General features: G+C 41.4%; 1 protein-coding gene across 1 annotated transcript; it reads right to left on the bottom strand.

Moving 5' to 3' along the window:
* Nucleotides 1–138: 138 nt before the first annotated feature.
* Nucleotides 139–17,007, bottom strand: unm_sa1614 (un-named sa1614). The gene is made up of 28 exons (XM_019254902.2): nt 16,208–17,007; nt 12,795–12,867; nt 12,577–12,722; nt 11,592–11,666; nt 11,360–11,409; nt 10,998–11,127; nt 10,740–10,825; nt 10,558–10,633; nt 10,339–10,419; nt 10,151–10,248; nt 9,995–10,064; nt 9,234–9,321; nt 7,978–8,026; nt 7,672–7,850; nt 5,934–6,067; nt 5,265–5,356; nt 4,967–5,153; nt 4,671–4,756; nt 4,449–4,564; nt 3,955–4,022; nt 3,766–3,873; nt 3,386–3,659; nt 2,973–3,122; nt 2,819–2,882; nt 2,476–2,519; nt 1,910–2,064; nt 1,536–1,661; nt 139–645 (listed from the first exon to the last, which is right to left on the bottom strand). The coding sequence occupies exons 1-28, from the start codon at nt 16,331–16,333 to the stop codon at nt 571–573; spliced, it is 3,006 nt and encodes a 1,001-aa protein (XP_019110447.2). The 5' UTR covers nt 16,334–17,007; the 3' UTR covers nt 139–570.
* Between the last annotated feature and the right edge of the window lie 96 nt (nt 17,008–17,103).

Here is a 17,103-nt window from a genome sequence, read left to right as displayed (position 1 = left end):
GTTGTTCAATTGAACTTCAAAATAAAATACCAGTAGATTGTTTTACTTTTATGTGAGCTGCCATTATTTGTGCACTTAATAAAATATTTTAATTTTTAAAAAATAAATAAATAAACAAATAAATAAAAGTATCATCAACATCAGCTCTGAATCATTGCTGATTGATCTGTGCGAGGCCGCCTCCATGGCAACATTATCAAATGACCCGAACCACGTAAAGATCTAGTCTGGACTAGATTCTTCACCGAAAGGTCATCTGTAATGTTTCTATGGTGACAGAAGGCGTAAGAAACGCTGGGTGCTATGACAACAGGAATAGTGGCTCGGCCGTGAACATGTGATGCTGGTCAGGACCAGAGCAGTCCAGTTCTGGGAGGTGGAGTTGGACAAAAACCTGAAAGTCTGACCTGGTCCATTGCAGATGTTCAGCTTCTGCTGCTCAGTACTGATCTGGTTTGGTTCTCCTGAGGTTCAGCTACTTCTTCTCCTGGAGGACTGATGTGGTCTGGATCTGAAGTGGTCCAGGGTCTGCACCGGTCCTGGTCTGGTCTGGTCTGTTCTAGGTTCATGTCAGTCTAAGAGCAGTTGGACGAAGGAGGATGGAAACAAACCTCTCTGGTCCGGTTCGCCTTCTATATAACCATGCTACACACACACACACACACACACACACACACACACACGCACACGCACATGCACACACATATATTTACTGACTTTTAGAGTAACATGAACACAGACTCCCTTAATATTTTTGGCACCAGATTTTTTATTTTGTTTGAGTCACAGTTTGTTAATTATAGTTAGATATAGTGAGTTGAGGAAAGATTCCTCAGGAACCTGAGTCTGGACTACTCTTCCTACACATTGCAGCAATCATCAGAGAATTACTTTTAAGTATTTTTTTATTTTTTGTTAGTGTATAGTAGCTGCTGAAGAGTGACAAGACAAGCAGGGAGAGAGAGAGACGGTGAATGACATATGGCTACAGGTCATATTCCTGCACCAAGGACTGAGCCTCTGTACACGGGGCACACACATCTACCTACTGAGCTAACCGACGCCCCCCAAGAATAACTTTTACTAACTTAGGAGCTACAGTGTGTGATCTACAGATTTATTAAAGTTGCTAAATAAGACTGTGTTTATGAACACTAATTACTTTGTTATGTTTGTTTCTAACGTTTTAGTTTTTATTCAGTGACAAATAATTTATTTTATTATACTTTCTGTTTTGAAAGGTTTTATTCAATTTAATTTAACTGTGACACAAAGGCACAACCATGGTGAAATGTTTTATAGAATAGAAAATGTAAATAATAATGGTTATTATGGAAGTAATAAGTAAGTTTTGAGTCTTGTATATGGCAAAGAAAAAAGAGTTTTTGTTAATGTGATGAGCACTGAGGTTAAAGCGCCAAGATCATTTAAAGATCCAGGCGTGACATGAACAGCATGAGCTCGGAGGACAGCTGAGCTTCTCCACCCCACCAGTGGGAGCACCAATCAGAGTGTATGATGATGACGATACGTACCCACCAATCACTGTCCTCCTGTCCCAGGACCACTAGCACCTGTCCCTCTGAGAAACTCAGCTCATCATGGTGGTCAGCTTGGCAGTCGTACAGCGCCTCAACCCGGCGGCTCGTCGCACCCCGAGGCTGATGAAGTACATAATACAATTGTTCCTTATCATCACAATAATTAAAGACATTAATAGATATTAAAAAGGGTTTGTTCCGAAAAATTAGCTCACTGTCAAATTTGCTCAAAGATTTATAGAGTTGTCTCTAAGGTGTGGCAACATGGTTACTAAGGCATGAGTAGCAGGTGGTTACTATGTGTTCGTATGGTTGCTGGGCTGTTTATGGTGGTTGCTAACGGAGTTAAAAGTTTTGGATGATCTCACCAATGATCTGCGAGGAAGCGGTTGGGGTGCGGGGCCTCTTTTGTCGTTCTCAAAGCTCTGAGAACGCTGATTGGTGGGAGAGCCGTTGGGCGGAGCTTTACCATCAGGGTGCATGGAGTTGGAGGAGCTACCGTCACTGTCTGCCCTCCGAAAACCTCAAAGAGAGACAGAGAGTGAGAGGAAAATAAACAAATATTTCTGATAGGTAGTTCAAAAAGACATAGAGATAACTATTTCTTTAATTTTCTCTCTGGTTTGCTCATTTAACTGCAAGATGTCATCTCCCATGTGACTTTAACTTCTTGGGTTTTGGGGTTTTCATTGAGTAGACAGTAAGACTTTGTTTAATTATACCATCATATAAATATACAGTTACAATTTATTGTATCAGTTAAATCAGACTGAAGAAGCTCTGGCAAAAAGATCAGTTATATATTGAATCTCTGTTATTCTTCACTGGCTAAAGCTTCTGGGCTTACAGAGTGAGCTGCCATTTATACCCAGTTACACATGATGATTCATCAGACTCCAAACAGATAAAACAGATGTTTCTGGACTGGAAGTACCTCTGTCTGGTCGTTCTGCCAGCGAGCTGAGAGGAGAGGCTGGCCTGGAGACAGAAAGGCAGACAGACAGGCACACATGCAGGCAGACAGACAGACAGACGGGGGTTCGGGAGAAGGAGAAGGGAGTGTAATTCAGCTTTAGTCCACTAGAGGTCAGTAGTCTCACTACACACACTGATGAGAATAAACTACTGCATCCAGTGTGATCACCACCATGATGCTGTAGTGACATCATGACACTGAGATCCAATCAGAAGCCTTGTTCACTTGGATGTATTTATTGTAATAAAAAATATTGTAAATCTACATTTAAATTCAGTATAACTGTGTCTCAGATACTCACACACACTTCTTAAAGGAAGAGTCTGGGCCACTGTAGATCCTGGGACTGGTCGGCAACCCGTAATCTACACAAACACACACACACGCACGCACACAGAGTTAATAACACAGTATCACTCTGACATATTAATTGCAGCGTGTCTCGCAGATGTTACCATGCTGGCTGGACTCAGAGCAGCTCCTCTTGTGTCGGACGGCGATGGGAGGAGGGGTTGACTTTCTGTTTCCTGTCATGGGGAAGAAGACTTCCCCCTCATCCTCCTCGTCTTCCTCCCCAGGAGGTGGAGGAGGAGGGACATTGGGAACTGGAGGATGACAGAAAGTAGAAATGTTTGAGTAAGAAGTCTCCCTGTTTTCTGATTCTGATGAGATTAATGCTATGGAAATGTACGTTATACTGAATTCTTTATGTAAATCCAACCTTCCGAGTGTTTCCACCAAGCCTTTAATAAAGACTGGCCTTTATTTGTTCATGCTGTCTATTATTTCTGCAATTATTATAATAAAAGCTTTTATTTGACAAATGTCTAGAAACATTACAGGTGTAACAATAAAAATCTGTGCTCACCTTTGACTCTCGGCGGCAGTGGAGGTGCAGGGGAGGACGGGGGAGGAGGAGGAGGGCTGGAGGCAGAGCTAGTGGGTCGGCTGTGGAGCTCCATAGCCATAGCGAGCCTCCTCCCCACACTGAGCAGACCTCCTCCAGCTGCTCCAGAGGAGGCTGGGGTGATGGAGGAGGAGGCGGACTGATTGAAGCTGAAGGGACGGGAGGAGAAGGAGAAGGAGGAAGTGAAGGAGGACGACGAGGAAGAGGAGAAGCGCTCCTTCTTAACCGGACCGTTCTGAAACAGCAGATGAGTGAAGTTAGTTAGTTTAAGATTTCGGTAAGAACATTTAATGTTATGGTAGAGCTGTGTTGTGAACAGAGCTGTTGGTTGCCAAGGTTACCTTGTCGTCAAAGTCATCATCACTGTCGTAGAGATCATCGTGACGAAGCCTCCACTCATACTCCACATGGACGTGATGGTCAAACTGATTGGACTGGGCCTGCTGCAGCTGCACAAACACACGCAGTTACAGGTAGTGTAATGTTGACGCCGTTAGTCACATGTAGAGGAAGTGTAACTATGACCTCACCAGCGCCTCACAGTGGCCGTGTTTCAACCTGCGGCTCACGTCCAGAGCGCTCTCTCCTAACTCGTTCTCTGTTCACACAGACAGTTAAAATATTACAAACATGCTCTCTGCTGTCATGATTATCCACAGGACAAGTATGTGTGTGTTGTGTACAGTACATTTGTGAGAGATATTTTTGTAGAACAGCTTAAACTTACCAAAAATAAAAAATAAAAATCCCTATTTACTAAAAATGGAAAAACTTTATCTCACTTTTTATAAAATGTTTTGTTTTTTCAAATATTGTCACTTTCTAAAAATGTTTTTTTTTTTTAAGCCATAACCTTGTAAAAATGTCCTCACTTTAAAAAAGTCCTTATTTAAAAAGAAAAGAAAAAGGGGAGCATCAGTGAGGGTCAGCACAGTGTACAAACATGTGTGTGTGTGCATGCGTGTGTGTGTGTGTGTGTGTGTGTGTGTGTGTGTGTGTGTGTGTGTGTGTGTGCATGTATTACTGATGTGTGTGTTGGCCCTGGCTCTCAGCAGCAGTCTCACACAGTCGGTCTTGTTGTGCAGACAGCTGTAGTGCAGCGCCGTGTTTCCTGATGATGTCTGCACATCAACGTTAGAGCTGAAGAAAAACAACAAAACACACACACACAGTTAAACACACAGGTGTGCACATTAACACACACTCAGATGAAATCATTCATAAACACTGTCAGGAGCAGACTGACCAGTTCTGAGCCAGGAAGTCAAGGATGTGCAGCGATGTCCGGTCAGCCAATAGGACGGCTAAATGCAGCGCCGTCTCACCTTTCTCCTGTTGGTAAGGAGATGGAAACACACTGCTGAGCATGTGTGTTTATCTGTTCATGTGTGTGTACCTAAATGTACCTTTGTGTATCTGTGTGTACCTGTGTGTACACTTGCATATGTGTACCTGTATGAACCTTTGTGTATCTGTGTGTATACCTGTGAGTATATACCTGTATTTGTAGTATACCTGTATGTACCTGTATTTGTAATATACCTGTATGTGTGAGTGCAGCGGCTGGCTCAGCTCCGTCCTCTGAGCGTACAGCTGTATCAGACTGTAGATGTCGCAGCTCTTGGTCGCCTCCTGCAGGCTGAGTCGCAGCGCTGCAGTGGAGTTGTGGCTCCGCCTCACAAAATGAATGTCCTGATACTTTGATAGGATGAAGTCTTTACGCTCCGCCCTGTGCACACACACACACACACCAAAAATATATAGTTTAAGATTCATGATAATTAAAACAATTTTTCACTAAAGTGAAACAGCTGTTTTTGTTTTTCTGTGTGTGTCTTACATGTGGCTGTGTTGGGACGGCTTCAGCGACGGACTCAGCAGGTTTGCCTCCAGTATTTCATTAAAACCAGAGTTACCAACATTCCTGGCCAACTGGGAGAGAGAAGACAGAAAAAGTTTGAAGCTAAGTGTCAGATCTAACTGAAATCCATTTCAAAGCTGTCTGATTTAATGTTGTATCTTGTTAGCTAACAAGAATCCAACACCAATCCATCTTGTCTTTCATCAGCTGGCTTTAGTTAAGCATCTCCCCTGCCTGACAGCACTGTCAGAGGAAGAGTCAATCACAGTGGGCAGCAGTAGAGGAGGTTGTACCACCGTTTGTCTGTGTCGATTCGGGGTCTTGACTGATGACTATAATCATCGAGTTTTAGGGGGCAGCCCTCGTTTCAAGACCGTTTAAGGTGACTTTCACAGCTTGGATGTAAAGTACAAAACATGGCCAACTGTTTTAGAAAATATCTGTTTCTTGGATAAAAATTCAAGTTTATCTATGGAAGAATATAAATTATAAACTATGACTCCCAAGGTGCATTTCACTAAGAAACATCCAATCACAGAGCTTTAAATTCTCTGGTAGACATCTAAATTTACTTAAATCTGACAAAAGTACTGACTGATAGCATGGACGACAGATGGATTAGCATGTTCGCCAACAGGCAAGACCTACCAGCAGGTCTGAAGTTCCTAGACTGTCTAGACTGAGAGACTGGATCCTGGAGACATGGACTCCCATCTCCCTGTGGATCCCCGAACACTCGATACAGGTCAGGATACCAAGGTTGGTTGAAAGCCATCCAGGATCTACAGAGACAGAGAGAAAGAGAGATAATTAAAGTTTACGGTCATTGCCACATCCAAGAGATGAGTTTCACTGGCGAGTAGTAAAGTAGCAATAGACATTTTTTTAATCTAATCATGGCTGTAAGTAACAATTAGTTTTATTATTAAATGATTAATCATTTGGTTTATGAGATATGAGATGAGAAAATAGTGAATAACCAGTCACCAGTCTCACAGAGCCTTCAGCAGTTAATTTATTATCAAATAAGTTTCATTATCTGTCCAATGATTAACAGAAAAATCCTGTAATCATTCCCACTTGATATCTGATGTTTATTAGACTCTTGCCAATTCAGTTAAATTTTATTTGTATAGTGCCAAATCATAACAGAAGTTATCTCATGGCACTTTCCATATGAAGCAGGTCCATACTGTACTCTTTATAATATGATTTATAGAGACTCAACATTTCCCATCATCCCAACACCGGCAACCACTTATTCAAAGTTGACCTTTAAGTCCATGTAAAGTAATAATAAATGTGTGTTCTGAGTTTGTCAGGCCAAAGAAGAAAGTCTAATTCACCATCCAACCAAATTTCATAAAAAAAACGTATAAAACTGATAAACAAACAAAAATGCCCTCTGAGTGATGATGGGTATATAGTTTAGTTTCTGTTAACACATCGTGTAATCATGAACAATATTTTATGTAATTAACATCTCTGTAGTCATATAGTCTGAAAACACATGCCTACTTGTGCGGCAGCCTATTCATCCTAGTATTTTATTTATTTGATATTTATGATAATTAATGAATTCCTGTTTATGAACCTGCAAATGTGTGTGAACATCCAGTGGAAATGATATGAACTGCGACACAATATGAGACTGGACCGTGGCTGTTCTTGTTTGTGTGATCTGCTGTTGGGAGATTGTGACTCACAAAAATCATCACAGCTGTAAATATCTTAATGCTGTGATCACTTTCATTTTTGGCGGGTGGAAGATGGCAGCACATCCTGAATGAGATGGACCTTAAACATTATCCCTCCATGATCTGATCTGTAGCATTTCATTAACTCACGGTCATTCAGCATTTGGAGAATATTTCTATCTCTTTGTCTTTCTGACATTTTCTCATCTGCTTAGAAACTTTTAAACTTCTTAAAAGTCCTGCTTCCTTGTTTAAGAGAAAATTCGTCAAAACATCACAAGTCTAGGAATTTCATCAACTCTTTGAACAATTAATTTTTCAATTGGTTCTGTAATAAACCTTTATGCTTTTACATGTTATTATAATGAAGCTGACATATAACTGAACAATTTCCTAATTACTCAAAATGTAAGGCAACTAAAAATGGCAACCAGATTTAATTTCAGTGACGAAAAGCTGGTGTCTGGTTTTCAGCTGGGCAACAATTTTTCAAAGTTACTGATGAGCCTGAAACTGCAAAGGTTTTTGTTCTCAGGTCTCCCTTGAATCTTCATCTTAATGACACAAAAACACATTAAATAAAGAAAAACATTAGTGGAGATGAGGTGGAATGAGAAAGCAGACGAGATGCATTGATTGATTGATTGATTGATTGATTGATTGATTAAATCTGACTGACTGACAGAGACCTGGAGCTCCGCAGTCACAGCAGTTGTTGTTTCCAGGCATCCGTTTGATGTCATCAGTGATGGCCCGGGTCAGATCCTCCACGCTGCTCTCCCCACTTCCTCCTCCACCTCCTCTCCCCCCTCCGTCCAGAGCCACATTCAGAGCCTCCTGCTTACTGTTACTGAGCACCGAGATCCAGCTGAACACACACACACACACACACAGATATACACAAACACACACAACATATTTGATGACGATCAACATAAATACAGGATGATACCAGCATCAACAGCTCCTCAGAATAAAGTTTATGCTTGACTCACGCCACACACTCAGCTTCATCCTCAGCCAGAAAGTGATAGGTCCGATTATCTGGAGGACAAAGTGTGTGTTAAATTATATATTAACACATGTGATTGTGTTTCATGCACTGATACTGTGGCCACTTAAAAGTCTGGATTCTCAATGGCTGGAAAGTGTGGCTTAACTTTTAGTAACAGGACAATTATAATAGTATAATTGGACACTTATGGTGTATGTCAGTGTAATGAGTTGACAACTATGTTGGATATTAGCTAAATATAGAACTTTACAATGTTTAAAATATACGTATGAGTAAATGACTGACTATGATATAAGAACAGTTTGTATATATATTATATGATGATGTAACATGGGTGTTTACAGTGCTGTGTACAATCATACAAACAATTTGTTTTGTATTTGTCACACCGCGGTGAGGTCAAGCTGGGTTTTTGTTCTGTCTCATTATTTCCTGTTTTATTTTGATATTTACCTGCCCTCTCGTTTCAGGTCACTTGCCCTTCCTCATGTGTCACCGGTCTGATTGTTTCCACCTGTTCCCCATTACCCATGTATACAGTATATTGTCTGCTTCTCCCTTTGTCCTGTGCCAAAGTGTTTCATCATCAGATCGATCGCCAAAGCCTTGTTTCCTTGTCCGTTCATAGTCATAGCCTTGTTGCTCGACTGTTTTTTTGTTTATATTCCTCGATTGAGTGATTTTCTGTTGTAAATTCTTAGTCTAGCTTTTTTGTTTCCTAGTGTTTTATGTTGTAGCGTTTTCAGTTAATGTTTTGCAGCCTGTTGTTTTTCCTCTTGGTGAGTGATTTTGATTTTGATAACCTTTTCATAAAGGAGTTTAGAGTTTTTCCTCCGTTGGAGTGATTTTTGTTTTCCCTAGTTTTTTGCCTGTTTTCATAGCCTACCATAGCCTCACTTGGTCGAGGGGTTTCTGTTATTTCAATAAAAAAGATCATTGACACCTCTGCGCCTGTTTTGAGTCCGGCCTGACAGTATTATCTCTTCACAATCATGTTTATAATCACTATCAACTAATATTATGTACTATACTATTATTTACTTGTTTTATATTATACATACACTTATACATATTTTCACATCATGTTTGAATAAATTTATTATGCAAATATATAATAATCTGTATACAGAATATAGTATACTTTGTTCTAGGATGTCAGGAAACTGCACTGACGTCTAACTTTAGTTTTTATTATTTTCTAACTGCATCACATTCCTGTGTGTGTGTATGTCTTACGAGAGATGAGGTCGAAGCATTTCTTGTCCTCCACACTCGGTTTAACTTGACAGGTAAGCAGGTTGAGTCTGGTTGGAGGTTTATTAGGCTGACAGAGAGAGAGAGAAGAGGGGGTGATCGGTATCAATCATCCATTTTCCATAACTGCTTATCCTCATCAGGGTCATCGGGGCTGGAGCTAATCCAAGCTGACATTGGACGAGAGGCGGGGTGCACACTGGACAAGTCGCCAGTTCATCAGAGAGCTGACACATAGAGACAAACAACCACTCACCTATGGCCAATTTAGAGTAACCAATTAAACTGAATAGAAATACATTGAATAGACATTTTAAAGGATAAAAACAGGGTTTGATTCCATGATAATATGAAACTAAACAGCTTCCTTTGTCTGCTACAGCTCTGCAAATCACTGTGTCCTGTGTTTTGTCTGTCTTGAAGACAACCAAAAGGAGAAATTAATATTTTATATTTTTTGTTTTCATGATATATTGCCTTCCATACACATAGATGGAGAACTTATACAGCAAATCAAATCTTGCATGAAGCTGCAAAGTCAGCAGAGCAGACGGTCAAACTATGAGTCAGACAGCTACAACAACCCTCATTAGTCTTCAACCTACAAACATGAACACATGTTTTGTCCTGCACCTTAACTTATTGTACGAGCTAATCACACACACACGCACGCACGCACGCACACACACACACACACACACACACACACACACACACACACACACACACACAGGTGAGCTTACAGTAGCGTGGGCGATGGTCAGGTAACAGTTGTGCACTGAACATTTTCTCTTCTGCCACATTTTCCTCAACCTGAAACACAAACACACACACAGTTACTCTTAACACTGATGCTCAGTATTTCAGTGTGTATGTTAGTGTGTGTGTTGATTTTGTACCCGTCACTCTTCTTGTAGAGAAATCCTGTCCTTTCTGTTCCATACTGTTTGTCTCCCAGCAGCTGATGCATACTGTACACCTGCTTAGGTAAAGACTCCTACACACACACACACACACACACACACACGTTGATCACCTGCTGAACAGTGTTTTAACGTTAGTTCGTGTCAGCGTTTGTGTCTCTGACCTGCTCTGTGTGAACGACCGGTCTCAGCTGATCTCTGAGAGACACGAGTTGCCTCTTCTCTTCCTCCTGACGCTGCTTCACCTGTCAACACACAGACGACAGCTAAACTTCAAATCTTTGTCAAAATAAATCACCATTAGTCTACTTGCGCTCCCCATTGGGTACACTGTTCATTACAGTCGTGACATTAAAGTGTACGACTGTTACTTGTTGTTTTACCGTTGTCAGGACTCCATTCAGCTCCTCCATGTACTGCTTCAACCTCTGCGTGGTGGAAACGCACTCCTGCAGGAAACTACACACACATAAAAAATACAACCATGTCAGTTTACAGCATTTAGGCTTGTCTGTGTGTGTGTGTGTGTGTGTGTGTGTGTGTTTGCATGTGTGTGAGTTCTTACTTGTTGTGGCTGTGGTAGTGTTTGATGAGGTTCTGCAGCAGATCGACTCCTCTCTTTGTCTTTATCTCGTTGACCTTAATCAGATACTGAGAGAGGGAGGAAGTGTATTTATTGGACAGAGAGATGGCTGCATGTTTGGAGAGGGTCAGGAGGAAAGAGAAGAAGAAGAAGAAGAAGAAGAAGAAGAAGAAGAAGAAGAAGAAGAAGAAGAAGAAGAAGAAGAAGAAGAAGAAGAAGAAATAAGATGAAGTGACTGACCTCACACATGCTCAGTTGGAAGGAGCGTCTCTCCTTCTCAAGCTCCTCAGCGATCTCTCCCCCGCTCACCTCACTCCTCACCATCCCATACTGACGAGCTAACTCCCTCTTCTCCTTTTCAACCTGCTTACTGCAAACACACATTCGAAGGCTTTATTTGAATCCACTTATTACAAATACTCCACATAGTTTTACCATGAAAACAAATGTATGTATGCCTGCTCTTTCAACATTTAACTCTGAATGTATCACTAGTACACTAGTAGCACAGGACCACCAAAAAGGACATGACAGAGAGTAATGCTAATGGAGAATGGCACCAGTGTTGTGGTAAAAGATAATTCAGTGTGATCTTCACTTACAATCTGCTCTCATAGTCCCTCCACGCTCTGTCAAAAGGCTTCTTCAGATCCTACAAAGATAAAGACAGAGGCAGTCAGAGAGACTGTACAGACTCATGAGGCTGTAAACACTTTAATTATTGTCATTAACTTTAACTGAACACATTCCTGCTTCTGAAGATGAGCAATTTCTCCTCTAAACAGAATGAAACACAGAAGCATGAATCAGTACGTATAGATAAAAGGTCCTCACCCCCTTCACCTCTCTCAGGTCTCCTTTAACCAGTGAGTCCAGGAAGAAGTTGATGTTGTGGAGCATACTCTTTAACTACACACACACAGACACACAAACAAGTCATCTATGGTGGATCTATGGTCTACTGACCATTATTTTTAAAAGGTTGGACATCCACTTGAATCACACAATTAAATAAACTTAAGAAACTTAAAAATAAGTACAATAAATTGTTTTTAAATCAAATGTTTTCCCAATTATAGCGTGGAAAGGACCAGACCCAACTGGTTTTCTTCAATAGAGTTTGGAATGGTCCAGTTAAGTGATAATATTTTTCATAATTTTCAATCAGAGGGTTTCTCAGTGGAGTCTGGAGGAGACGAGTTCAAATCCAGCTAATTAACAAAGGTTTTTTTCAATGGAAGTTTTGTGTGCAATGGAAGTTTGATATTACCTGTTGAGAGGTAATATAACAGGTTAGAGAGGTTTTTAGTTAAGAGCTGAGTTTACAATGGACCAGTGAAGTATTCAGAGTTTTTAAATGAGACGAATTCTCAGTTTGTAATCACATTTCTAATCAGGAGGGATTTGGAGTTTGAAGTGAAGTTTGGAATGGACCAGTTTCATCAGTAATAGGTTTTTGATCCAAGGATTGCCCTAAGACAACACCTTTTTAATTTCAGTCAGTTTGAGTTTGGAATCAGTTAAGAACCAACAGTTTCTTTTAATCACAAGTTTTCCCACTTGAAGTTTGTTAAAACCATTAAAAAGTTCACTTAGAGGGTTTCTCAGATTTGGAGTGGAAGAATGAATCTTAATTGAATGTTTTTGCAATGGAAGATTGGCGAGACCTAATCATAGGGTTAAATTAAACGATTTTCAGTGGACCAGTTGAGAACCAGATCAGATGTTTTGCTTGAGCTGACTAAGGTGTAACAAACCGAGAGCTTGTGTTGTGACCTTTGACCTCTGCGACATCATACTGCTGTCACTAATGACTCACCAGGTTCTTCATGGGAGAGAGGAGCTCTTTAGAAAAGTCTGCCAGTCGACAGAAGGCAGATCCGACCTCCGTCTCTCCGTTTGAGTGACAGTTGACTGACAACTTCTCCATCGAGTTAATGTACTGCTCCAGGTGAGACACGTGATCTGACAGAGGGAAGCACTATTAGTACAGGAAGTCATATGTGTGCATGTGTGTTTGTGTGCATTTGTGTGCACCTTGTCCTGATGTGTATTTGGCTTTTGCAGCTTTCTTCATCTTTTGCAGCACCAACCGATCACTGTCCAGAACCTGAACACACAAGAAAACACAGTATGTGAATCTGCTGAATATGCGTGTGTGTGTGTTGAGGGGTGGAGAGGCACTAATTCACCTGCTGACTCAACACACACACAGAGGACGAGCTTTGTTCTCTGACAACAGGCCGCCACATTCCTGTGTGAGTCTCATCAGTCTCAGTCGGACAGAGAGTTTACCTTATAGTTTATACTTTCTGTGTTTCACAGCAAACATTTTGACTCATCATTGTAAACACAGATGTGATTAATATCTTACCTATGGTCAGGTGCCCCAGTAAATAGTGTCCACAACATCCACAATACTCTGACCCTGAAACCACTGTTAACTGAATTTAGCAATCATTAATTTCATTTTTTACACATGCGCTTTTCCTACAGTGACATGTCAAAATGTTGCTCATAATGACTAACTGTATATTAATAATAAAGTTGGACTTCTGTCCATGAATCCTTTGGGTTAAAGCAGCATTGTGTAACATTTCTACCATGAAATTACTAGGCACTAAGTCACACACCACCAGCTGTTTCACTAAATGTAGCTGCTGTTAGCTAATGTTAGCTCAGTTTGTTAGCCGGGTTGCCCAGACATGTCAACTTGCTAGTTAATGATCACAATTAATATAATAATAACAAATACACATGTATTGTATGCACGCTGTCCAAATTTACAACAGTGGTATTACACTCTGAAACAGGGGGCGCTAAATCATAAAAATACCAATTTATACACAATGTTGCTGTAATTCTTGCACAGTATCTTAACCTCTTGGATCTACATTCACTAGCCGATGTATGTAAAGCTGTTGATATTTATTATTAGTTTGATGAATACGAGCCTTTTTTTTGTAGATGGTTCCTACAAACACATCTGAAACTTGATCAACGCTTGCTTTGATTAAGGTGGGATCAGTGTGCAGGATGCAGATTACCTCCTCATTAATAATCATCATCTCTCTGACTCCTCCTCATTACCATTATCTAACAATAACAATGAAAACTAATGAGGATTTAACTGTTGCCCTGGTAACATATGCCAACTCTGTTGGGGGTAAAATGAGGGCAAGGGTGGGGGTGGTTTGAGTCTCTGTTTTTCGGGCCAGACAAGGATCCGAAGTCTTCGGGTCAACGACTCCACTGACCAACAATCCCCCACACCTCCTCCCCACCCAAACACACAGAATCAGACATCACACATCACACAGCAGCAGAGCAACTTCGAAGCTACATAAACTGTTCAGAACAACGTTGATTATTTGATTTGTAGATGGACATAAAATGATTTAAGAACTATTTTGTTAAGTGGATTCATTGTTGGACTTTTGTTTGGACAAAACAAGACATTTAAAGATGTCAACACAGACTCTGGTGAGGCTGGATTAACCCCGAGGCAACAACAAGTTCTTAGGGATGCAAAATGATTGATCCTGTTTTGAGGCTTGTGAGAAAACTCACAGATATTTATCATATTTGGGAGAATCTGTGAGAAAACTCACAGATATTTATCATATTTGGGAGAATCCAACCCTGTTCAAGGCTGTGGAAATGGAGGTTAGACAGGATATATTCATTGACGACAATGAGGTTATTAAAAGATACATTTTTGACTGACTTTGTGCAAGGTGCAAAAGAGAAACCATGCATGTCATTACAGCACCCAGGAAAATTAATCTTTGTGACAGTGATGATTTACATCTGTGTCAAGTTTCAGCAGTAATAAATCAAACTTAGATAACTTGTACAGTTCATCAGATAATTAATTCATTTCCGCAAGCTGCTTCATAAAAATGGTGGGTTATTATTTATTAATTTAAAACAACAATGGCTGTAATCTTTGGGAAATGTGTTCATACTGTTACAGTTGAAAAATAACACTTTCCTCCATGTGTAGGGGTGTTGGGATTTTAGAGATACATTAGTATCAAGCAGTGTTTCTTTCAGTCTTCAGACAGCTTTGTCTTTGTGCCTCACAGAAGTCAGTCAGAGATTAAGGTCTATGGTTGGACATAGTGTTCAGGACTTTGACACCAGAGCTCAGGGTTCAAGTCTAGAGTCCTGCATGTGTTAGATTTTTAAACTCTAAAATAACTTAAGATGTGATGCCTTTTGTCACTTTTATCTTTTACCGATCATCATAGATATAGATAAGCCTAAAGTAAAGGAGAAACCTGACAGAGGTCCTGACCAAGGTTTGCTCAAGTGTTATTGGACCATAGAGCCAAAAAAGGAGCTGGACTGGTCAAATGTCAAAGTGGTTTAGTGGTACTCATTGACTGATACAGTTAATCTGAAAATAGGTGAGCAAGCTCTCAGCCTCATTTCAGAGAGCTGGATAAGCTGAATCTATTTGGGTTTACCTTCCAGTGCACTCCCAGTCTGCTCTGTCTGTTTCTGCATGTAACTTTGTGCTCCAGGTACGATCACCCACAAGAAGTACGTAACAGGCACTAAGTCACACCCCACCAACTATTTCACTGATTTTGGTGAAACTGGATTATATTTTATTGGGAAAATGTTTTCTGGTTTTCCCTCTGATGTCCTCCGGCTGCTTTGCCTCAACTCTCTGTGATTTGCAGAGTTTCCTGATAGACAGTGAAGTACACTGCTGCCAACTGTAGCTGCTGTTAGCTCAGTTTGTTAACTTGGTTGCTCGGACTGTGAGCTCAGAGCACTGGAGGAGTGTTAATGTTTGTACCACAGGCGTTTTAGACCACCAGGAAGAAGAGGTTTTTTTTATGCTGATAGGAAGCGGAGTCAATGTCATGCCAGAACCAGAGCTGGGAAAGCAGGCAATGTAATCGGGCTAAGCAGCCTTTATGGACAAATGACATAATGACAGAGGTGAAAAGAATGAATTGGATGTTGACGGAAGAAGCTAAGAAGAGAAAAGGAGAGAGTGACCAAGCAAGAAGCTGCCAAACAAGAGAAAATCTGGGACTGACTTTTGGTTGTCCTCGAGAGCTTGGTGAAATAAAAGGCTGAAAGCTGGGCTTCTTGCTGCTGGACTAGTATGTAATGTAAGCTGGTTGCTATGTCTTGTGTCATAAGTAATATAATCATAACAAATACACAAGTATTTGGTATTACATTCTGAAACTGGAGGCGCTAGATCGCAAAAATACCAATTTAATGGGGGGCCCAGTTGCTATTTTTTTTCCCTTGGGACCTAGAGCAGTTCAGCCCGGCCCTGAATGTGGAATAACACAACTGGTTTATGTCGTTCCTCAAGCTGAGGAAGAGATCCCAGGTGATAGGTGATAAATTCCCAGTCCACCACCACTACCACCACCACTACTCCTACTACTACTACTACCACCCCCTGACTCAGTACTGACCTCCTCTAGCAGGTAGACGGTGTTCCTGCAGCTGATCATCTTGGAGGTGAAGGAGGAGGTGGTTGGGGAGCTCCAGTCCTCCTGAACCTCCTGCAGGAAATCGGACACGGACACGCACTCCGGCATGGTGCTCCTCGACCCAGGACACACCGGGACAGGGACCCGAACAGACTATTAGAGTCCAGGGACTGACAGATCAGCTGCACACAAAAGATCGAGGAAACCAGGCGGAACCTTCAAGCTGTCCCCCAGAGATAATTATGATAAATAATAAAATAATTTAAGGTGGAATAATCCCATCAGCCCTACCACAGTCCTGTGAGGATAAACTGGCATTAACATGCAGATAAAGGCGTTAAAGACCTGCTCCGTCAGTGTGACTTCACTGTGAACCGCAGCATCAGCCGCTGCTTCCTCCTCCAAACAAAAGGTGATTAAATCCAGCAGGAGATAAACCCGAACCGAGCAGATTCAACACAAAACCACAAACATTAAAACACTCCCGGGTCATTAGCGCGTTAAAGCAGATGAGTCTCTCTCGGGTTGAGCTGCTTCATTCAGAGAAAAAACCCTCAAACCCGCCCGGGTCTCCGTTTGTGAACCGGCTGACAAAGAGCGGAGAGGCTGAGTGGAGAACCGGATCTCCCCTCCTCTCGGGCACCAGGACCGGGTTCAGATGAGAGAATCAAACCGGTCGCTGATTCCAGCTCCAGGAGCAGCTTCATGTCTTTTCATCATCAGCTGATTTATTTTCTTCTGCTTTTCTTTATTCAAACCGCATGGAGAGGCGCGTTCACGGGGCACGGCGTCGGGGCTGTGTGCCGCGGCTGCGCGCACTGCTGACCGAGCACAGAGGTGGACTGAACACATCAGTACACCAGACCCTGTATGATTCA

The sequence above is a fragment of the Larimichthys crocea genome, chromosome VI, assembly GCF_000972845.2.
Source record: "Larimichthys crocea isolate SSNF chromosome VI, L_crocea_2.0, whole genome shotgun sequence".
Taxonomy (NCBI): domain Eukaryota; kingdom Metazoa; phylum Chordata; class Actinopteri; family Sciaenidae; genus Larimichthys; species Larimichthys crocea.
The sequence above is the reverse complement of the archived record's forward strand: the minus strand, read 5'-3'. Positions and strand labels throughout refer to the sequence as shown.

Bases quoted from the DNA above. Each gene is read 5' to 3' on its own strand.
- unm_sa1614 (XM_019254902.2), bottom strand. From the start codon at position 16,333: ATGCCGGAGTGCGTGTCCGTGTCCGATTTCCTGCAGGAGGTTCAGGAG. The intron at 12,723-12,794 runs GTGCACACAAAT...TCCCTCTGTCAG, and splicing joins CAAATACACATCAGGACAAG to ATCACGTGTCTCACCTGGAG. The intron at 10,249-10,338 runs GTCAGAGACACA...GTGTGTGTGTAG, and splicing joins CGGTCGTTCACACAGAGCAG to GAGTCTTTACCTAAGCAGGT.